The sequence below is a fragment of the Calidris pugnax genome, unplaced genomic scaffold, assembly GCF_001431845.1.
Source record: "Calidris pugnax isolate Ruff unplaced genomic scaffold, ASM143184v1 scaffold8, whole genome shotgun sequence".
Lineage (NCBI taxonomy): Eukaryota > Metazoa > Chordata > Aves > Charadriiformes > Scolopacidae > Calidris > Calidris pugnax.
In genome coordinates this window covers 2,180,487-2,204,005 of record NW_015090830.1, presented here as the reverse complement: position 1 = coordinate 2,204,005, position 23,519 = coordinate 2,180,487, and the positions used below count along the sequence as shown (strand labels likewise).

The 23,519-nt window shown below is 37.1% G+C and overlaps 1 protein-coding gene across 1 annotated transcript in view; it reads left to right on the top strand.

Moving 5' to 3' along the window:
* Nucleotides 1-23,519, top strand: part of SEMA5A (sema domain, seven thrombospondin repeats (type 1 and type 1-like), transmembrane domain (TM) and short cytoplasmic domain, (semaphorin) 5A) — a 220,831-nt gene that overhangs the window by 17,392 nt on the left and 179,920 nt on the right. The window contains exons 2-3 of the mRNA XM_014940999.1: nucleotides 4,070-4,169; nucleotides 18,088-18,133. Of these exons, the coding sequence (XP_014796485.1) occupies nucleotides 4,070-4,169; nucleotides 18,088-18,133 (146 nt within the window). The remainder of the gene's footprint in view (nucleotides 1-4,069; nucleotides 4,170-18,087; nucleotides 18,134-23,519) is intronic.

Sequence of the window (23,519 nt, the reverse complement as noted above, 5' to 3'; positions counted from 1 at the left end):
GCTATGCATACTTAGTTTTACAGGGGGGCGTGTGGAAATCCAGGTTGAAGGTGTGTCTGAGTGTTTTCAGTACTGGGAGTAAGAAAAGAGAAGTCCCTGAAGGGCAAAGTATTTTACTGCACTGCACATGAACTGAGGGCGGAGGAAAGGGAGGGGAATATCGGGAAGGGGAAGGTTAGAACTGGAAAGAGAAGGGATGTTGCTGTTTGTCACCTGTGATCAGCAAACAGCACGACTAGGTGACGTGTCAGCAGGCCAGCTTAATTAACTTACACATTTATTTATGATACTGTTGTAGTACACAAAATCTATAGCTGTATTATTTTGTAAAGCTTGTCATGTTTCATCTACATGAAAACCTTTACTAAAGTGAAATTATTATTGCTTACTACTTTATGTGAGTTTTAATTCAAAGAAAATAATCTATAGACCTTTAATAGCTTGTTACACATTTTTAACTCTAAGGAGATAACTTGTAACAGAACTGAAAGGTCTTGTGTCCTGGTTTGGGGTGGAGCTAAGCTATATTTTGCTGTTTAGAGGAATTATTCTGTTGATTTATTTATGTAAATTTTCTGTACTATAACTTTAAGCAGAATTTCACCAATAAGTTTTTACTTTTACAGTTTACATGTGTTTTGTTTGATTGTCATTTTTGGTTTTGGGGGGGGGAGTGTTTATTTGTTGGTTTTGTTTGTTTGTTTTTTGTTTTCCCTTACAGAAGCATCACAAAGTCCCCTTACAAAGCATCACTAATCCCATAAAGGCTTACTCCTGTGTGACACGTGAAGCCACAGTGACACACATGAGAGAGATACAATTTCAGAGTGTTTACTAAAAAACCCAGCTCTAGCTGCCATTTGCTCTTCCTGACCTTACTCCCTCAAGCAAGAACGCTGCTGAATGCAACAAAGACAGGATAAAATGGTTTATATTTTGGAGGGACAGAGGGGAGTCAGATTTCAGAGAGATGTCTTAGCAAGTCCTCATTCTCTTGTTCTCTAGCCTAAGCTTGCCTTACCCTGCTTGGCCCCTGCCCCCTTGCTGCAAACCTGGAAATGGTCTCAATCACCTGCTTGCTGTACTTTGAAGCTTTATTGTGCCTTCCTAAGACAGCAAGCTAAGTGGAAGAGAATTGTGTCCTTAAATCTCAGTCTTTCCTTTCGTCTTCTGGTACCGGAATATCTCTGTGTACTGAAATATCCCTGGCCTCCCCATGATATGGGGGGCTACTGCTTTCCTTGTTTTACAGGAGACCAAGGGTCTCATTTGTTGTACCAATATGGACCTGAGTTAATCATTTTCTCAACTGCTTGTCTTGTATTCTCTTCCACAGACTGGTGTTTCCACAGTGGGTCTGACTTTACCTGTGTGCAGATCTGCTGCTGAGCCAGTGGCGTTTTCAGCTCTGCATATTTGTACACGGCAACACACATTTGAATGTTAGTACATTGATAGCCCAAGCTGTGCTTTGGAAGTTTGGGAGTAGACTTGTGTGTGATTCTGCAAGATCGTACCTGAGAGGCAGAAATCTCTGGGCACAAGTGCAGGCAGAGAGAGCCCAAGGAGCCGTGGCTGCCATCTCCAAGAGCACAAATTCCCCATTGTGTGTGAGACAGCAGTTCCCATGGCTTGTGCAACAACGTGGAAGGGGAATGTAGCAGCCAAGGGACTAAAGCCATGTCCTAGGTTGTCCTTCTAGCCTGTCTTGCAACCTCTGCTGACAGGCTTGGTTTTACTCCCAGCCTGGGTAATCTAGTCTTTCTTCAAAGCCCTGATTTTTTTTCCCATGGGATATTTGTTCTGTGGTTTTATTGGTTATTCATCAGTATTATGATTTTGACTGAATTTCTGCTACTTTATAAAATGGTCTTACACCCATTTCCATCTCAGTCACAGTGCTTGATACAAGGAAACGTAGCCTCTGTTTCTAATTCAGAGTGTGTGTGTGTGTATGTGTCTATTCCTTCTGTGAAGACCATGTGCATATTCTGTGTCCATGCGGGAAATGTCTGAGAGAATTTATGGAGCTTTTAGATGCATTGGCTGAAAAATGATAAACATAATTTTATTTAACTTTATTTTTCTTTTCTTTTCTTTTTTTTTTTTTGTGTCTTTTTCTCCAGTACGTGAGATTTATATCTGGATTTCCTCATCTTTATGTCCTACCTAATTTCTCTTTTAGAACTATGCAATCGATTGTTTCATAAAAAATGCGTGTCCAAAAAGTTAAGGTTGCAAAATCAAGTACAAAAAAAGTTAAGAAATGCCTCTTTTGGCCTTGCCTGTGTAGCCTTATATATAAAAATATAAATAGATAACTAATAATGTATAAGGCAACACCATATATAAATGTGTGTGTATATATGTTTTCCTCCTATGGAATCTTGCTAGGTTCTATGCACAGCATCTGCAGCAGTAGCTGATGGCAGCTGTAATTGTAGTTATCTAATATCCGGCCCCATCTCCTCTCCTGCTGAGTGTTCAGACCCCGATTTGAGAACCTATCCAGTGCAGATGGAATGAACAGAGAATTTCTCTACAAGTTCTACAGAACATGTACAGACTGGCATTGTGGGCCTGAAATTGCCCAGATGCATACAGGCTGTCATTAAAAATGCAGAAGTTAGTTTTGTGACACCCAAGTGATTCTCCTGCACAGTTCCATCTGTTTTTTCCAAAGTATATGATGCTACAGCTTCTGTACAGTACATTTAATGGTTCTCTGCAATGGCTGAACGCATTTTGACACAGAATAACATTTTTCTCATGGGCCCTCTCCTTAGGAATGGATGACCTACTTGTTCTAAAACTTTAATATTTAAATTAGGAACAAATCATCCTGAAACAGGCACCAGACATGGATTATTTCAACCCAGACATTTGCAAAAGGAAAAATATGCTCATGGGCAAAGAAAGGAACTTAGAATGGGTTTTGGCAACCTGAACTGCAGCTGGTGATACCAGCATAAAAAATTACACTGCCACAGCACTATAAAGAAAGTTGGTGTTGACTCTGTATTCTAAATGGTCACAACCATGTGCTCAACTCTTGGTCTGCTTATTGACTCTTGCACAAATATAGTCTTCAAATAGACAGTTCCGCAGCCTGTTGTGCTGTATATACATAGCCCTCTTCACCTTTCACATATCTTCCAGACCACTGTTTTGTGACCACATTAAAAAAATAAATAAATAAGCAAAACACTTCCATACTTTGATGAGGTTTTTGTACAACTGCACTTTTTTTTTTAAGAACCATTCATGTCATCATAGCAATTTTCTGTATTCTGTGTGTGTAAAAAAGAAAAAAAGTCATGCTATGTTCATCAAGCTAGTGATATGAATGCAAAAATAGCTAATAATAATGCAATTTTTTAAAGATTCGGTCTGCAGTTATTTATGTGTGTTTAACTTTGAAAGTATGAATAGATTCTTATTCTGAACACAAGTAATGCTCCTTGCTGATTTTCAGAACTCACCCACTTGTCTGCCCTGTTTTATGTAGCATTAAATTGGTCTGAGAAAGGCAGGTTAAAAACCCCAAAAGTTCATGTGAATGTCAAGCTTTTCTCCTTTTTCATCACTCATGTCTCAACCTTTTTATTGTGAAAATGATGAAAAGTCAAATCTGCTTATTTTTCTCATTGTTTTCCGCTTGATCAGTCCTTTTTTAAAGAAAAAAGTAAAAAAACAAACAAACTCCCTAGTCCTCAGCTGTTTCTGATGCATGGAAAATTAATCACGCTTCACTTGAGTATATACCAGTGAGTTGCAGTTGTACTGTGGTGTTTTCTGCTTTACTTAAGGAGGGAAACCACATCTGGCTTATAAATCAGACCAAAATTTGAATACTTCATTCAAGCGTGTATTGGGTAACTGCTCTATATATTTTACAGGCCTGTAGTGTAAATTATGTGGTATGGTAGTAAAAGGCTCCGATGTTTCCTTAGAGGATCATACTGAGAAAACTTGCAGCCCCACAGTATCCGCCAATGTAATGTTGGCTACCTGATGTACTACAACTATGACATTTACAGTAACAGTTGTATTTCTTGATTGCTTTTAGAAATTGCCCCTTGGTTACATGTGTTCAGAGCAGAAGGTGCTGTGGACTTCTCACAGTTAACGTTTGACCCAGGACAAAAAGAGCTTATTGCTGGAGCCAGGTGAGAAATCTATTTTCTTTTCATGTTGCATCAGACTGGATGTTGTTCTTTGTTGATAAGTAATATTGAGCCAAGTTCTAACATCGTTTGCTCCCTTGTGCCTCCCCTGCCTTCCAGACCCACTAAACTTAACATTATGTGTGTTTATTTCTCTTACTCCTGATCAAAGTTAAAAGATAGATTACCTGGTATCAAGGATCCATTAGCTTACACTATTCTCATCTTTAAGAGGACTCTCCTGGAGTACTCTCAAATTTTGTATGCATACAGTAGAACAGGCAGATGCTGTATGACAATGTGACAAAAGTTACCATGGCGTAAAACTTATGATGATCCCAAATTTGGCTACATAATATGACTCTTTGTGCTTGGATGATTCTAATAATTATTCAGGACAATGCTAGGAACGATCTGTTAAAGACTGCAGAGTTAGTGGTAAAGTTGGTGATAATCATAATTTTTGCACAGTAGGACAGTACTTTGCAAGCTGTGATCAACAGTGACACTGTCTTAGGTGTCAACATTGAAGCAATGACAGTCCTTGAACACCATTTTTTCTTCTTTTAGCATATGGAGTAAAACATTTCAGATGGCAAAAAAATGTAACCATCTAACTTATTATTTAAATCTGCTTTCTGAATATAATTTACTCCTGAATTAATGAAGGTTCTAGTAATTTAATTTTTCTGTTAGATTTATCATTGGAATAAACTTCTGTTTCCCAGTTTGTTTCTTAGTTGAAAATGAGGTTCAAAATACCGTCGTAGCATGCACTGTGAGAATTTTTTTTTCCATGTGCCAATAGAATTTGTTTAGCTGCAGGGCAAAACTTTGAGTGTGGAGATGCATATATGTTTAGCCCACCCGAAGTGGGATATCCTGTGCATTCATGTTGATTTTTCTATTCTGTAAGATGGCAAATGAAATGAGGCATGAGGCTGTCAACTGGCACTGTTTTGTAAAGACAACTGGTGAAAGTCAGAGCTGTCTGAGTCTTTCCTCAGTCCCATGGAACTGTGTGTTGGATAAATGCACACTGTATAGGTCTCAATAACCAATAAAAAAAAATTTCCCCTTCTCTGCTTTTTTTTTTTTCCCTTCATGCTGTTTATCTGGGCTTCAAATCTCAGTAAAGACTATGCTCGTTTAAACTTGTGCTTTTGATCAAGTCCTTTGATCCGTTATGGGATAAGCTCTGCATGATTTTGTTGAATAGTCAGTGACTACAAAAAAATGCCAGCTCCCAATTCTGCCTTTTGCAAAAGACCCAGTACAGTTAAAGCAATAGGATTAATTTGGATTCTCTAGAAGTTAATGCAGCTTAAAAGTTTCATATCTCATAATATTAAAAATATTTGGTATTTTTAACAGAAATCTTTGTTTTCCACAGTCCACTATACTTGGTGGTTATTTGTTCATAGAATTTCTTGGAGTTTTCCTTTCCTTATTCTGTATTTCCATTCTAAATTAAAAGCTTTTTCACATCACTGTTATGTTTGGCCCTGGAGACCTTGATTTAGAATGACTGCACTTGCCAGCAGGTTGCTCTAATTGTACATATTATTGATATTAGTATGTCCTTTCCAGTACACATTTTTCTCTTTTTAAAGCATTATGCCAGATGACATGGTGAAAATCACTGTATGTCATGGAGTCATAGATTCAGAAACTACAAGCAGTTGTCATGGTGCTGTAGTCCCAAAAATGCAAGTGTTTATGTTAACTGATTATGCACTTTTTGCATGTAGTTCTTCCTACCATGTAGAATGATGAATCCGTTCACTGTGAATATGGTGCTGAGTTTGCTGCTTATTTACAGGAGTCCTGTCTGCAGCCTTACGTAGTCTCAACTGGCTGCACTGATGTTAGGTTTTTGTAATGCACTATTTGTAGTTACCTTTCACCCAGGGCCATCTGAACAAAGCGTTAATATTACCATACTTGTGCTATAGCCCATAGATAAAATTTTAGTACATTTCTTGCATATTTGCTTCATTGGATTCACATATCTGAGGAGGCGTTGGAAGAATTCATTTTCTGTCCTAAGCAAAAAATGGGCTCTCATAAAGGCAGTGAAGAGAATGCACTATTAATTCTTCCTCCCTGGTGAAATATCTTTTCATATACAGTTACTTCTCTTAAAATATTCCAACAGGTTTTTTTATTTTATTGTTTTCTTGTGCTGACACTTCAGAACTGAAAAACTAATAACTATGTGCAATGTGATTTAAGTAAGATCTGAAGAGTTAACAGTTCCTGCTCATTTGTGAAAATGATAGTTACTTGCTTTTCCTTTCTCTGCCACTGATTGAGTAGGGAAGGGAAATGTGCAATGGCACATGGCAAAGCTACGAATAAACTTACATTGCTCCCTTTACACTGAAGAGAAATACTCCCATTGTGATTTACTTGTGCAGTGTCGGAACAGGAACAGGGGGTGATGCTTGCACCTCCAGGCTTCTGCTTTTGTAAGGTGATGTACTTCTAAACCAGACGGATGATTTTCACAGCCAGGAGCTGTGTCCTGGCTCAGCTCAAGTTTATAATTGATTTTTTTCATCTTAGTGGAGGTTAGTGAAGTCTTTCCCCAAATTTCTCTGTCTTAGAAACCAAACAAAACAGTATTGTGAAAATTTGACATTATTGAAAATTCTTAAATACCTTTTCCTTCACTGATGTTCATGGAGGGCAATTCTCTTCTTTTTTAAATTCTAAAGCCACTCAAGAAGTTCATGACTTGTCTTAATAAGCAAGGTAGCGGAGATCCCAGCTGGGATTCAGACTGGATTCCTGTTGGGAGTTGCCAGTGTCACACAGCTACGTGAAAAGACAGATATGATCCCATGATGCCTCAAAAGATGTCTCCTGTAGTGTCAGAGAACTATTGATATCATTGCACAAGGTCCTTGGCGGGCTTTAAACTGTTGTAGTGTGTATTATTCTGTTTATATATGGTTAAACAAGGTTAACTGAAATTAGAAAGAGATGTATGAAATGGCTGCTAAAAGGCAAATGAAGATGTTGGAATTGTAGTGCAGGAAAACAACGGATGAATGTGTGCCCAGTGCCTGCCCATAAATCCGTCAACAGGTACATCTGTGGAAGGAAATAGCTGTATAAACTACGTGGTAGTGTTGGCAGAAAACCAAATCAGTTTAAGTTGGCCATAGGTAATTTAGTCAAGAAACAATGAGTTTTGTCACAATTTACCAGTGTGAACAATCAAGAACAGAAATATTTTTGAGATAGAGATCTTTAAGTATATGAAAAGGACATTATTGTTTAGTATTTGCCATAGCAGGCAATGACCAGGAAGATAATTATTAGTCCTGTATTGCTAAGATTAGTGTTGCTTGTCCACTTTGGGAAATAAAAGTGGTCTTCTGATGTCTGCAGGCATTCTGTAGTTGCTGTGCAAAAATAGATTTTTTTTTTGGTCATTTTATCTGCCCTTCCCTCTGGTCTGCAGGTTGTCTTCCAGTCCTTGCAAGAAGTCTCCGGTTGGTACTTTATTTCATTCTGCAAAATGCCCTGTCCTCCTATAGGTCTTGAGTTGATTAATTCACAGTCTCCTAGCCTTATTTAAGTTTCTTTACACCATCTGCAGCGATCTACAAATGTTACTACTCCAGTACTAGCACACACCTTCAGCCTTTAATCATCCAGTCCACCCTGGCACTGGTATTTCCCTTGTGGTGAGGAGTTGCCTAGGATTTGGAGCCACCCCTCCTCTTTGCTTATCCCATCACCCCTGTTAGGGAGAGAGGCTGCTGATCCCAATGAAGTTTGGGTTTGGTTCAGTCTGCCTTATTTCTTCTAGTAGCGACTGCTTTAGTTTCTGAATATTGCAGTACAGGATCAGTTATACCTCCTGTTTTAATTGTAAAAGAAGCTATCACAACTTTTAAGTTTCAGGCTTGCACTTGTTTTTGTTGCAGAGTCACTTGACAATCATTAATGCTTTTCAGTGTAACAGGTTTGCTTAATAACATATATTGGATCTCAAGCATAAGTGTTGTAATATTTCTGTCTTAATTTGGTCTTCTGTCAATCTGCTGTGCAAGAGGAGATATATGTGTACTATTGGTGAGGGCTTCAGAGGGAGAGGAGTATCTTCTAAAATGACTGATGAGTTAGCCTGGGTCTCAGTAAAAACCTGCAGTTGCCCTGTTTGCCTGGGAGGTTTAGACATAAAATCTTGAGAAAAATCCATTTAGGTATCTTAGAGAAATGGGGGAGTGGGGTGGAGGGGGCGGAGACAGGCAGGGGAAAAGGCAGAAGGAGAAATTTATCTTGCCTGACTTTGATCAAACAGCCTAAAGTGCATAGTGAAGACAAGCGAAGGTTACAGTTCAATTTATGAAGCTGAACTAAGGGAAGAAGAATGATTTTCATTATGGTTGCTGGATTTTAAAATTTACATTTGAAGAATGTGAGCGATTTTTCAGTGTTATGTCAATTAAGTCTAGATTTAATGTAAAAGGGACTTGATTTCTTAATAGATATGTGCTAAATTGTATGAGATTATACATTTATGTAAAATGGAAAAAAAAATAGATTAATAAGATACACTCTACAAAGAAAATTCAGTGCGGATGTAAAACAGTTGTTAGTACATTATGAAGCCTATTGACTTTTGCCACAGATCAATGTAGCTATGTTCCCATGAAATTGTATCTTTTAAATTTGCCCCAGGCATTGTTCTTAACATCACGTGTGACCTGGCAGATAAAAATAAATGAGTTCTCTTGCAATCTGAAACCTTCTAGGGAATTCATTTGTTTTCTTCAAAAAAACCAACCAAACAAACATATGGCAGGGAAGAATTTACTTTTACAATTAAGTGGCATCAGTGAAGGATTACTCTCAGGGCATTAGCTCCTCAGTAAGCTTGAGGAGATGAGTGACTGCTTATTTATTTTGTTCTGATAAATCCTGATAAAATATTCAGATAAATATTTCTCCGTGTGTTATTTAGTGGACTACCTTAGCATCTAATCAGATATGATAATGATTTTTGTATTTTGAAATGCTAGTAAGACTGGAGATCATGGATTTCTCCAAGAACAACCTTGCCTTCTTTTCCTGCGTGGAAGCGCTTTGCCATATGTCCTGCAGCGTTTTCTTTGTGTCTCACTTGGAAAGGTCAATTGAGGGGGGAAAAGACCAGCTCAGGGGAATGATAGAGTGGTGGCTTAATTACCCTGGCAAATTGCACATTGCCTTTTTTTCTCCTCATTCTCTGACAATGCACTAAACACTTGTCAGCTCTAGGTTTTATAAATCAAAAATTGTTAAAAGTGTTCCAGCCATTTCGGTAAAACAGAGTCAACTAGAAGCATGTCTCAAACCCAGAAGGGAGGTCCAAAAATGTTGAGGTTCAAAATAATTAGTTACAATTTCTTTTTAATCCATTCATTTTTCTCTTTTTTTTTGGTGACTTTTTAATTATATTTTTTCTTAATGGTTTTATTCTGACTGTGCAAGAAGAATTATGTTCGAAGAAACTTGTTTCTTTAAAGGAAAAATAAAGCAATGCTCCTCTCCCCAAGCCTCTTGTGCTTGAAATTATGAACTGCTAGGAGGGTAGCTGGAGTTTATTCTTAAGATATGGTAATTAATTTTTTTATATTTAAATTGGGCTAGTTCAGCTATACTTTAAAATTATATAGTTACTTATCAGAAATGGGTGTCAAAGCTATTAAACTGTTTTTTTTTTTTAATTTGATAATATATATAGACATATCTTACATTATTTTTTACACAGAGCATCCTAGTAACAGTGACTTTCTCCTGTATGTTCTCCTGCAAGTTAATTAAACTCGCTTTGAGGATTATAACTTGCTTTGAGGTGGCTTATTGCCTCAGTCACTCCTTATCTTGCTGATGAAGGACTGTAACAGTATGCCTTTTCACTTAATTAGATGTGTGTTTGGGAACGTTAATTTGAACCATTACCACTACTTGCTATGATAACAGAAAGGCAAATTAAAGGATTCATTAACAGCGGTTTAAGAATCTCTAATAAAGGAATAAATAACTGTACAGGTTTGCTTCTTGCTGCTGTCTGCTCCCAGCAGGAGAATCTGAGAGCTTCTTGTTAATGAGATGCTCTGAGCGCTACATATTGGGAGAATATACAGGCACCAGGAATTACTGCTGTATTCTTTGAACATCAATCTGGGGTTTATTGCTCATTTGACACTTGGTTCAAGGTAATCAATGGCTGTCCTTCCACTGATTGATCTGATCTAATCTAAGGTATAGTTTAATGTTAAATCTAAGAGAAATTATCATCTTACCACTGCGGAAAAACAGAAGGTTTTTTTTCCCTCAGCTGCTTCTCTTTTTTACCTTGTCAGATATTTTTAAAAGCTAATGCTTTGTACCTCTCCTGCTCGTGCCTTGTTCCACTACACAATTTTCTCCTCCCCTGCACCAGCTCTGGTAATAGTTTTGTTGCAGTGTAACAATCATCAGTTCACTAACCCCACAGAAATTATTTGTTTTCTTCTGCTGATTTAATGTGTTGCAATTTTAATTAGTGGAGCTAACATGATGCATGATCATAGGATTCCTGGAGTTGACTTGGGATAAGATGAAAAGACAAATGGCAGGGGTAAATGAAACTTCTTTGGCAGAGAACAATGCTATTTCAGTGTAAGCCATCTGTAGAAATGACATCAGACTGATGTTCTGAAGGTACCTGCCTTTAACTGAAGTCCTGACACACTTGATTAGTGCTAGCAGTAATACATGTCCTGCTTCAGAATATGGCAACTTTATGCCTTCTCTTGGTTCCTGGTTAGGTGGTGTTCTCGTGTCAGTTAGCTGTTTTCTTCTGCAACAAACGTTAGTCCAAACATAATGTTCCCTGTCCTAAATTGCCAGTAGTTTTGTCCTTGCTGAACTTGCCTACTTGTGTGTGAATTTACAGCACTGAAATGCAGGGCGGGGAGCTGCCAGCTGGCCAGAGGCTGATAACCATGGTAGAGAAGAAGTTCTAGAGCTGTCCCACTTGGAGTAGGCACTCAGGTCTGTGAAGGACTCTCCCCTGCCTCTGAAACAGAGGTGCCTTGCAGGGCTGACTGCAGCGTCCTTGTGGATGTGCTTGAGTGGCTGCACTTTTCTTGTTGAGAGGGCTGCTTGGGTGCTAGGTGTGCATGTAGGTCTCAGTCCTCCTTCCAAGAGTACAGTCAGAAAATGTGACAGTGCAATGATGCATCCTGCGTACATGGCGTACATGGCCTTCACCTCTCAAAATCCGATGGACAAGACTGTGTTATGTATGGAGATGTGTTGACAACGTGTGCTTACAGTGGTATACATCCTGCTTCTGAGTCTCCCATGTACAGTGAGCAGAAGGGCTCTGTGGGAAGCTCATCACTCTACCAGAGGACTTCAGCATGGTCACAGGGGGGAAATTCAAGGCTGGCTTTGAAAATGTGGGTTGAGTTAGTATTTCCTGTCTTCTAAGTACCTTTAGCATTAATGTGACTGCTTACATAGGTTTTGCTCATTTTGTTGTTGCAATTTCTTTTCTTAACAAAATAATAAAATTTGAAAATTGGCTACCTTAGATTCTTTACCTTCTCCCCTCCGCCCCGCTCCCAAAAAAAGCCCAGCTTAATCAAACTTTATGTGCCGAAGTTGATTACTGTAGGAAAGGAGTCCACCAAAGCTGTGTATTCTGTACACATATTCTGTAAAAGATTCTGTATTGTCTAAAATTTCTGTTGATTTAACCCCTTCCCCATTATTGTTTCTTTGGAGGAGATATAACAGCAGCATTTAAATTTAATTTCAAATTAATCTTGAAAAGAAACAGAGGATTAATATGTTGAACAACAAAATGGTAGCAAGACCACACAGGATCTGTGTGGCTGTTTATGTAGGTGGGTGCTGTTCAGTTTATGCCGTATCTGCCAAAATGTAACAACTGCAGGCGTGTACTTTTAGATATGTGCTGCAACATTAAAAAGTATTAAAGATTTGGTCAGCCACAGTTATGAAATACAGGGCTAATTTTTGGTTAAGGCGGTATTTCAGGATAAAGCTGAACCCAACAACAACTTACTAAATAGATAGCTGAGTAAGCTGACAAACTTCTCTGGACGAAAGCATAATATTCAGAAAAGCCTTGATCTGCATGCATCAGAGGTACACAGGTGACAAATATTCTGCGGCTGTCTCCAGCTGAGGAACTTGGGTGCTGTGTGGGAGAAGCAGGGGCCAACAGGAGAAGATGTCAATACGTGTTTGAGATGACGTGTCATGGTGGGACTTAAGGAGGAGGGTGAGCTCCAGAGCTGCAGAGACAGGCCACCGGTGCCTTTCTGCTCTTCCTGGAGAAGCCCATGGCAAGAAATACAGAAAATTGATGCCTGGCTATTTGTGAGCATCTGTGCAGGAGTGCTGCATTCTAGGATCTCTAGTTGCTGCTGAGACTGTATGTGGAGCCACAGAGAAGTGAATGTAGTAAGATTTCCTAATCCTGACGAGCAACCATCAGAGAAGGAAATAAAATTTTACAGGACCTTTGAGCGGATTAATTTAATTTATAAGGAATTCTTTCCTAATTGACTCAAATAGTGTTTTTCTTCTTCTGTTTGCCAAGCTCAGTGTCTCACTGGTTAGCCTATGATCACCTGAGTCTTCCTTTTTGCCCTTTTGAATGTTAATAAAACATAGTTAGTCTGAAAAAATTTATCTCTGTGCATATGCTGTTTTCACATATTTAGTGTTTATCACTAAGCTACTTATTGTATTACTCTCATTTGCTGAGACTTCTATATCCTGCAAAATGCAGACAAAAAAATTACTTGCCATTCTGCTTTTCATTATTGTAATTTGACTATTATCCCATAATTGTTCAACTAGACCACTTTGATTAGGTTTCCTTTATTTCCGATGTATCATCCTTAGCTTTTTCACATATTTTTCCCGTCGTATCTTAATATAACTGAATGAATTTTCTACATCATAATTTTTTATGTTATCTCCTTTCCTCCTATTCTTATTTCTGTTTCTTTTTGTTTTTTTTTTTTTTTTTTTTTTTTGTTTTTTTTTGTTTTATTTTCAACTTCTGATTTTACTACACTGTAGAACTAAGATTGGCTTTTACCCGAAACTTTCCTGCCTTGATTGTGGAGTTTTGCTTAATAGCTGTTTCTTACAGAGCTTAAAATCTTTTTCCTTCCAGTAAATTGAATAAAATTTTCTTCTTTCATGTGAAATAGTTTCTTGAAAGAAGTGCACAGGAAGGAATCTTTTACTAGTTATTTCCTCGACCTTGAGTGACACACCTTGAGTTTTTGAGTTTGCTGCAACCCCCATTTATTGATTCAAGCTTTGAGTTGCAGAGGCATATGGAGTCTTGGGATGGGAGGTGGGTATTTTGGGGGGAGTTCTTCAAAAGCTTCATCTGTAGTACATTTTCCTAAGTTGTACTTGTTGCCACTTGTTGTGGCACTTTAATGTTCTTTTAATTAATGTCTGTGTTTAGTGCAACAGTATTTATTGTTGTTGCATTCATCTTTTGTAGCTTGCTGTTTCACAAAGAAAAGGGATTTAACAGTGCTGGATTTAACAACCATTACTAGCACACTCTACTTTTGAGTCTTTCTGGGGTTTCAATTGATTGTTGACATTGGCTTGTTTAGGAACATACAGAAGATTAGTTTTATACTTCTATCTGTATTCATACTGAATGTAATCACTGGAATACATTGAAGTACATTGTCATCAATGAGGTGACTGGAGCATGCATTTTGTGGGGCTTCTTTCGATTCCCACTGATACCAGTAAAAGTCTTTGCCGTTGGGTTTGAGCAGGCTCTTGATTAACAGGTTTATCATAGTTCAGCTAAAAAAGTTTTTTCAGTGCTGTGAAGGTAAAGCAAAACGGTTATTGCCTGCTGTCTGTCTGAAGGAATACAGGACGCTGCTTTATTTCAGAGTTCTGTTTTCTTCTCATTACAGTGTCCTTCTGTCTGCAGATACATGTAACATATTTGCTTTCCTCATTCATTAAGCACCAAATGGAAACAAACTTAGCAATTACCACAGTGTCAAATCCGTTTAATTCCAGCATGTAAAATTGTATTTGTTTTGCTTTTATTACCACCATATTTGGACAAGAGACAGGCCTATGTGCTAAGAGGTCTGTATTTATGCTTCAGAAATGCACTTGGTCTTTTTAATCTCACATCCTTTGTTGCCTTCAAAGCATAAATGCATAGAATCCAGGGCATAATATCAATAACATACTGAAAAATCTATTGTCGCCTATCTTGTGAGCAGACTAATGTCTCTGCGTGTGTCATGAAAATTGGCACTGACTTTTTTTTTTGGACTGCCAGATTTATTAATATCATATTTCCAGTGTGGTTTTTACTGTCATGCTTTTTTTTTTTTTAGATTTTTCTCATGTATGTCTTTTCTGAATGAATTCTCCTGTGTTAGAGATGCATGCCTTAGAATGTTAAACAAATACTATAGGTATTTGTAGAGCTAAAGGTAGTCCTGTAAGTTTTACTGAATGGGGCACGTCTAGGTAGGAATAGCTCTGATTGCTCTTTGAGTGCTGGTTTGCCACTTGTTCTAGCATTATTTATGCAGTCACAGTTGTTCTGTGCTGTCCATTTGCCCAGTTTACCTCTATGTTGCTAAGGTGTAATGCTGTTACTATACCTTGCACATTGCTTTTCTTCTTATTCCATTTTCTTTCTGATGGCTTTAAGAAGCTGAAAATAATATTTTTATTGGTTATTGGCAGGTTTCAACAGGAAGTTGAAAAACGTACATGAGTTAGTTCTGGCTCTTGGCTCATTCACATGGATGTAGACATTTTAGTCTCCCTAACACTTACGGGGTCAATAGTTCTAATTCCAGACTGGATATATTAATGGGTAGAAGTGGTGTGCTCTACTGCATAGGATACAAATCTCGTTATCTAGGAAAATTAAACCCACAAATCTTTCAGCCTCTTTTTTTTTTCCGGATAATACTGTATTTATGTATGTATTGATTTAGAATTTTTACAGTTTGGGACAATAGCTTACTTTTTAATAGGCTGAAGTGATGTCAGGAGGAAAGACCATAAAAAGACATTAATAAATTGATAATCTGTCTTAGAATGCCACATTCAGTGGCACATCTTCAGTAGACATCTCAAGATGAAGTACGCGATTGACACGTCACTGTGCTAAGTACTGACCTGAAAACTGGAAGTGTGAGATCAGTCTGCGCATATATTCTGCAACAGAGACTGCATTTATTTGTAGAGTGAGATGGGGCATTTATGTGCCACTCCTGTGAGTCTGATACCACTGAGTTAAGAAACAGTTTATACCTGCTGAGAATGCAGTTAAATTTCTCTGGAAGAAAACATTTGTTCTGCTTCTGTAAGTGCAAAAAAAAAGATTTTCAACAGCAATGAAGTTGTAGGTTTCTTTAACTTTGATATCTGGAGCAAAAGAAGTGCAATCAGTAACAGCTGATGGAAGCTTATATGCAAGGAGCAGATTGAGTATTTATGTCACCTGCTGAATGTTTCTGAGCAAGAAAATTTTGCAGTTGTGAAGGTGTTTTTTGTCCTTACAGAGAGTATATAGATGGGTTAGAAAGTCTATATGCATCGCTTCTTGACATTTCAGTGAAAGTCTTTGAAGTCAACTTGCTTATGGATGAAGCTTTATGTAAACGTTGTCCTGCAATGTATTGTCTTCTTTGTTTGCCCACTTCAGGTCTCAAACATGTATTTTAGTTATTTCTTTGTAGCGATTTGTCTGTGCTAATAAAAAATATTCTAGCTTTATTTTACTTTCTTATGAGTTCTTGCCTTAATAGCCTGCCTCTTGTGTTTTGGGTAACTCCCTTTAGCAACATCCCTAGGAAAATCTAGTGACCTGATTCCTGTACATCTAAATAGACCATGTATGTACCAGAGTCAATAAAGGGATATACATAGCTGCACCCCAGAGTCCATAATTAAAGCTGGCCACGATAGTAGTTGTGTTTCTGAGCCACTTTCTGAAAAAAGAATATTTTTGATTTTTTGTTTTTTAGACACTTTGTTTTTCTGCCATCCTGTCCATCCCACTTCCTCTCTCCCCTGGCTCCCCTGCCTCTTTGGAAAGAATTAGAATTATTATCTCAAAAAATGTGGCCACAAAAATGATCAGAGGTCTGAAGCACCTCTCCGATGAGGTCAGGCTGAAACAGTTGGGGTTGTTCAGCCTGGAGAAGAGAAGGCTCCATGGAGACCTTATTGTGGCCTTTCAGTACTTAAAGGGAGCTTATAAGAAAGATGGGGATAGAGACTTTTTAATAGGGCCTGTAGTGACAGAAAAAGGGGCAATGATTTTAAACTGAAAGGGGGTAGCTTTACATTAGATATGAGGAAGAATTTTTTTACAGTGAGGATAGTGAAAGACTGGAACAAGTTGCCCAGAGAGGTGGTAGTTGCCCCATCCATGGAAACATTCATGGTCAGTTTGGATGAGGCTCTGAGCAACCTGGCCTAGTTGAAGATGTCCCTGCTCGTTGCAGGGGACTAGATGATGTCTAAAGGTTCCTTCCAATCCAAAATATTCTATGATGTTTATATTCATGATAATTTTAATTTAGATTACATTTCTACCAGTTGCATGGATGTAATATTGCAGTGAATTTGTGAATATTGCAAATATTTAAATTTAAAGTTTAATTTTAATAATCTCTTTGTTATTTATTTTTTTGTTACTTTAAGTGAATTTGTTGAAATCTTGGAAAGTAACGTTACAGATTTGCTATGAATAAATTTAAAATGACATAATTTTAATTTATTATTTATATTTATTAATTTATTATTATAATATAATTAAAATAAAATAAATAAAATAAAATAAATATAATTATATTTATTAATTTATTATTATAATTTAAATGTATCATTTATTAAACTTTTTTTAAAAAAAGCATTTTTATTTCTAAAACATAATCACTCTGTAGCGGCAATGGAAAAATCAGAATTGCTTTAAATAAGGTAAAAATTAGACATAAAAGGACCAAAAATAATATATATGTGAAAATGTAGTATAAAACAAAAGACTTAATGGAAAGAAGAAAAAGGGGTATGAGAAGAAACTAAGAAAGAAAGAAAGGAAAAAAGAAATCGGGCAGGAGAAATATGATCATGGAGCATGGCAGAGCCCTGTTGTAGACCTAGCATGAGAGAGAATCTGAATTAGAGAAGGATGTGCTGAAATCAGTTCAAAGATCATGTGGTATTTGCTCATTTTTATGAGGGTCCTGGACTGATACTATGAGCGCTACCAACAGAGCTGGTGTATCAGAACAGGTGTAACAAGACAGCGGCTTTAATTAGACACAGTAAGTTGGGAGGAGTTGTGGTAGTGCACATATATTGCACCAGCATGTGCTGAAAGAAGTAATTTTTGGTCAGTGGGGCACGTTCACCTTTCTGAGTATCCCAACCCATCATTTACCCAGGTATCAAGCAGTGCCTTTGCGTCACATCTAGTTCATAGTTTGCCTGAACTTCTCCCAAGTTCTGTAGGTGCTGTGATACTGCTGTAGAGAAAAAGTGGAGTGAGAAATCCTTTTGCAATAAAACCATGAGCTTTTGAAAAATATGCTTGGTTCATTTGTAGCTCCTGCTGTACATTGAAAAAAATCCTCAGGTGTTCATATACAGCCAGTCCTTCAAGATGAAATTTTGTTTTAGAAATTGTCTTAGTCCTTAGCCCAAAGGGCTCTATGCTAAGACAGTCTGTGAAAGAGTTTAGTCATGACTATCAATAATTTTTTTTCTGTCTTTTATATTGATTTATTTATATTCATTTATGTTTATATTAATTACGTTTTTATTTTAACACTAGTAACAATTTTTATCTACTATTTTTTTTTAACCCTAGAAACTACCTCTTCAGGTTGCAGCTTGAGGATCTCTCTCTAATACAGGTATGTTTTATGTTTGTTGTCTTAGTTCCTTTGCATGAAGTAGGTAAGCAGATGTTTTAAAGCAGATAATCAAGATATTCAAAAGCTTCATAAGTACAGATAAGTGTGCATCTGTTTTTTCCTCTTTGCGGCTTCATATTATATAAGTCATATTATCCATTTTAATTCCAGATTAGCCTTTGTCCCACGCCATACAGACCTGATGTTTCCGTACTCTCAGCTCTGATTTTATTAGAGTGGATCTATACAAAATGGAGGCTGAAAAGAAGGAAAAATGTCCCAACATACTGTACAGCTTTGGTATTCAGAATTTATTGTTACTGTAGAGAAAGGATACTTTTTAAAATAATGGTGAATAAAAAGTTTCATACTTCTAAAGTTAAAGTAGGCAAATTAAACAGCAAATTTTCAAGGAATAAACGTCATATGAATGCAAGTATCAGAATCTAAGGTTTGTGTATAAGGCAGCTATCCGTTGTTTAAAACTTGTTAGAGCTTGGGAGGTGAAACAAAGCCTTTTAGAGGCAGTTAGGCTTCATAGAAAGCCCTCATCAATTTATTTTGTCCTGAACATCATCTGTCTTCCATATACCAGCAATCTCATCTTCCCCCTGTCTTTGAAGTTCCTTGCTTAGGTTTTGTTGGTTTTATCTTTCATTATTTTTAAGCTTGGTATCATGTCTTGTGTTCTTGGCTCTAAGAATTGTTTTAGTAAATTTAATTGTTAGCTAACTTGCTAAGGTGTAGAAATAGGAAATCATATTGAAATAGAAATGTATGGTTTTTAATAATAATTTCACTTATGCAATTTAAAAATAACTAGCTTTAGATTCAGCACTGTGCATATTATTTCACAAACTAATACTATACCATTGAATATGAAAAACTAAAATGTATTCAGGTAAGGTTGTCCTTGTGATTTGTAGAACACCTTGTATATGCTTTAATTAGGCTTTCAGTCTTCCTTTACCTTCCCAGACTACTAGAAACGATATCTGAAGTTGATTTATAATTAACCAAAATTGCATATTGATAAATACTTGAGCTTGTTGCTGCTGCTTCTGGCTGTGATGAAACAAGCACTTTTAATATCCAGAATTCAGACTGTCTACTTTTACCTTATGTGACATAATCAATATCCTGGAAGATAATTTGGGTTAAGTCCTCAAGGTTCTTGTTGAGAGCCTGCACTTAGAGGTCTCTGATGGTGCAGTTATATTCTGCTAATTCATAGATTGAAGTTCACAGGTTACCTCTGTTAGGATAAGGCTGGATATAGGCTGGATTCACTAATGCAGGAGAAATCTGTAGATTAAACATTTGTAATTGTGCTGACTTACTTGAACAAACACTCTCCCACTCCAATCAGCAAAAAAATACAAAATGAGGGCAGGAATTATACTGTTGATGTTATACTAGGTTGCTACGTTTCAGTCTTACGAATGTGCAGAAGCCTTTATACAGTCTTCTTCAGTTGACTTTTGGTAAAGTTTCTTACTCCGTCTTCAGTGCTGTAGCACCACTGGTTTGCCTCTGTCTTAGATTTTTTTTCCACAATCCTTTAGGGAGATTGTATTTATAAATCAAAACCAAAGTATATCACCTTTTTGTCTTTCACCAGCATGTCTTTACTACCTCTACTCCAAGTATTGAAGGTTTTTTTCCTTATTCTCAAGCCTGCCATTATGACTCCTTCATATTTGTCCTTCAAAGATCTTTTCCTCTTCTTCCCCTCTGCTTTCCTTCTGGTTCTGTTAGAGTGCCCCAGGACATCCAAAAAACATGCTTTCTTGGATGTACCAGGTATGGCACTGGTGAGGTGGCTCAAGTCTTTGTTTTGATGCAAGTTAGCCAGGTTGTAAGAGGTATTGTTTAGGACTTTCAGACTCATTATAGAACGCTCTCAGGTCATCATGTAATCTGGTGTGAAAGTATGAAGTTAATCGCTGTTCTTATAGTTATAAAAGTAGGTTTGGGAGAATTCTTGAGAGGCCATTTAGCCCCTCCAGGTACCCCAGGGCAGGATTACTGGTCACTGCTGCTGTTCTTAATGGTGGTTACTTGTCTGAACTCTTCTTACAAGTCTTCAGCTGTAAAGATCCACAACTTTTCTAAGCTTTTATTGTGAAATGTTAAGATACAGAGAGATTCTCTGTCTCATAATGGAAAGCATGAGACATTTAGCAATGAAAGAGACAGTAACAAGTTCCATGTGGGAACATGGAATTCATACTTACCAGCTACTAACCTGAAACCCACCTAGAGCCAAGAGTGTGCTTACCAAATGATTCGCTGAGATTCACAGAGCTTTCAGATAAGTGTTGTTGGAAGGTCAGAATCCTAGCTGTGGTCCCAGCCATCCCAACACGTTGTATAGGATTACTTCAGGTATGATTGAAGTAAACTTCAATTTCTGAAACTTTAGGGCATGTGAAGTTCCTCTCATTCATATGTGGTGAAAGAAGTATTTTGAATAGGATTAGGGGATATAAAGTTTACCAAGTTAGCAATTAAAAAATACAGTATTTGGAAGCTTCAGATCTTTCAAACCTGAAACTATTATGATTGAGAGAGGTAGGAACAAAACTGAGAAGCAAAGTAAAAGTAATATCAAATCGTTGCTTTGAAGCTTTGGTTTTTTTTAGATGATTCAACAGTTTCATCTTTCTTATAGTACATTTCTATCTGGGAAATAAGGGAATGCCTAAAACTTAATCTTGACTGTTTATGCGCTTCAGTTATTTTTGTATAAACAAGTTTCCCATCTCTCATGCTTAAATGGCTGTTGGAATGTGTCATTAGTTTGTCCATGCACTGCTATTATGAAGGTAAAAGGCTTCATGGTACATGTAACAAAGTGGAAAAGTAAGAATCATGTAGCTATAGCAGAAGCATCTTAGAAAATCTTTTGTTTACAAATTTCTGTATATTTTTTAAAAGCTAGACATTTTATAAATAAAGTATTATTTTGGAATATTATCATATGTTGCAGTATTATCAGATACTGCTTTCTGATAGGAAGGCGCTCTAAGGAGGAATAAAGTAAAATAATGAAACCTTCTTTGCAACTTTTGCGAAAATTACTTTGGGCCAAAATACGTATATGGTCTGTTTTCTACAAGTGTATACCTGGAAAATAGTTTTGAAATGCAAGGTAACCTTCCTTAAAAAAAAAAAAAAAAAAAAAAAAAAACAAACACAAAAACAAAACAAGAAAAAAACCAAACCCCAAAACAACAGCAAACAATCCAAAGCCAGACAACCATTTGAAATGCAAGTTCTCAAAAAGAAATGCAGAACAGAGATTCGTATATTAAAAAGGCACTGTTTCCATCAGTCTAGTGAAAGTTAATCCCTTGTAAAAGTCAGGCTTAGAATGCTACTAGATTGCATCAGACAGGATGTGTATCTAAACGTGAGCTAGGACTATGCAGCGAGACATGGTTGCCCATTGTGGCTACATCAAAGTTGTCATCCCACATGTCATGGTTCTGTGCTCTGTACTTCATAGGAGAAGCCTGTTGTTAGGGTAAGCAAGTTTCATATGATAGTGTCTGTAGCAAACCGGTATTTGATGTCTCTCAGCAATTTCCTTTGTGTATGAGAATAAAGAAGACTAAAATGAGTGAAAGCCTTTTAAGCTCTTGCCGGAGAAGCCGAAGGGTCAAATTGTTCAAAGCTGACTGTTGGAACAATGTGTGCATAGCGATTATGGATTAGGAAAGAAGCACTCATTGGGCTGTGATTGTAGAAGGACAAATATTTTATAACTCTTGCTCCAGCAATAGTAGGCTCACAGGCACAGAAAGCCTGATTCTGTATGGTTTTGTTTTGTCAGTTTTGCTTTGTTATTGCTCACCTCAAGTAATAGTAGAATAATCCATAAAAGCATTGGCCAAGATGAAAGCTGAATTTCCTGAAAACCCTCTTATATTCCCTAAAATATAAAAGCAGAAATCTAAATAGTAGTGTTTAAATTAATATATTTGTTTTCAAACCTTTTTGAAAAAAGGTGGTATCTAGTCAATGTCAGGTTTAATTGTGGGGCTTTGGTATCATGTAGAGGTTGGCTCTAACAAGTGTCTGTTTTTTGTCTTTTTTTTTTTTTTTCTTTTACAAACTCTTTGAGAAGAGTGCTTCTAAATTCAAACATTTGTTTGTGTCAACCTAGATTACAGGTTTGCTAGTGTATCTGTAAAGCATGAAAAGCTAATACATCCTGGCTTATAAAAGTGTTTATGCCACAATTGCAATAAACATTTTTACAAGCCAGCATGTATAAGCTTTTCACAAACCTGATAGGATATATGCATCTCTTCTTTATCCATAAGATGAAATTCTTTACAAACTCAGATTGTTAAGGCATTTACAGGGCACATGCTTGAGTTTGCCTTTGTCATCTGAGTCTTCCATCGATGAAGTCTGTTCTCAATTTGAGATGCCCAGAAAGCTGAATATGAACCTATTACACCTGCTTTGCTAGTTACATAGTTCTGATATTTTGTTGTCATGCTGAATCTGCACATCTTTCAGTTAGGAATGCACATACCTCAAAGTAAATTTTTAAAGGAAATTTTAGCCCCTAGTTTACCACAAGATTAAAATGAAATTCCTTATGCAGGCTAAGAAGGTTCGAGGTTCTTTTTTTAATGCGTTTTATTCAACTTTAAGTATGAGGCAGCCAATTGGATGTATGACTCCTCTTCTGCTCATCTCTGCTTGTTATTCATTTACACTTGAACTCTGCATAATTGGAAGGTTTTAGTCTCCACAATTTGTAATTACCTACCCTTCAGTACAGCTGAAATTTGTCACATAAATTTAGAAGGAGTCTTAAGTGAAGCAGAAGAATATTGTCAAGTTGGTCGGGATTTGCTGCTGCTTTGGCTTATCTGTTAGTATTTTGGGAGACTGGGGAAAAGAGAAGAAAAATAAAACCAGGCACAGACATTGTCATTTTTCATTTATTTGCTGTATCTGTCATTGTTTTGTGCTGGTACTGAAATACAAGTGCAAGTGCATTTCTAGACAAATGAATCTGAACGCATCTATTTAGCTAGAGAAACTTAGCTTTTTCATTTTTATTTTTTCTTTCTTGCCTCTGCTTATTAGGCTGCATTTCTTGTATGTTTACAGTCATTTTATCTTCTGGTTTCACAGTATAGAAGAAAAATAGATACTAAAATTTTTCACTTCCACTAGAGTAAAGCTCATCTTTTCTTTAAATATTAAACATTTGTGTTTTCTTTCTGAGACAAAAGGGAAGCCTGGATCACCTGAATATATAATATCTGGGCTGTATAGGACCGTGGCATGCTTCAGCTAATTCTGGACTACAGCAGTATTCTGGGACAGCAGGGCATGACTTGTGGAGGGACACAGACTC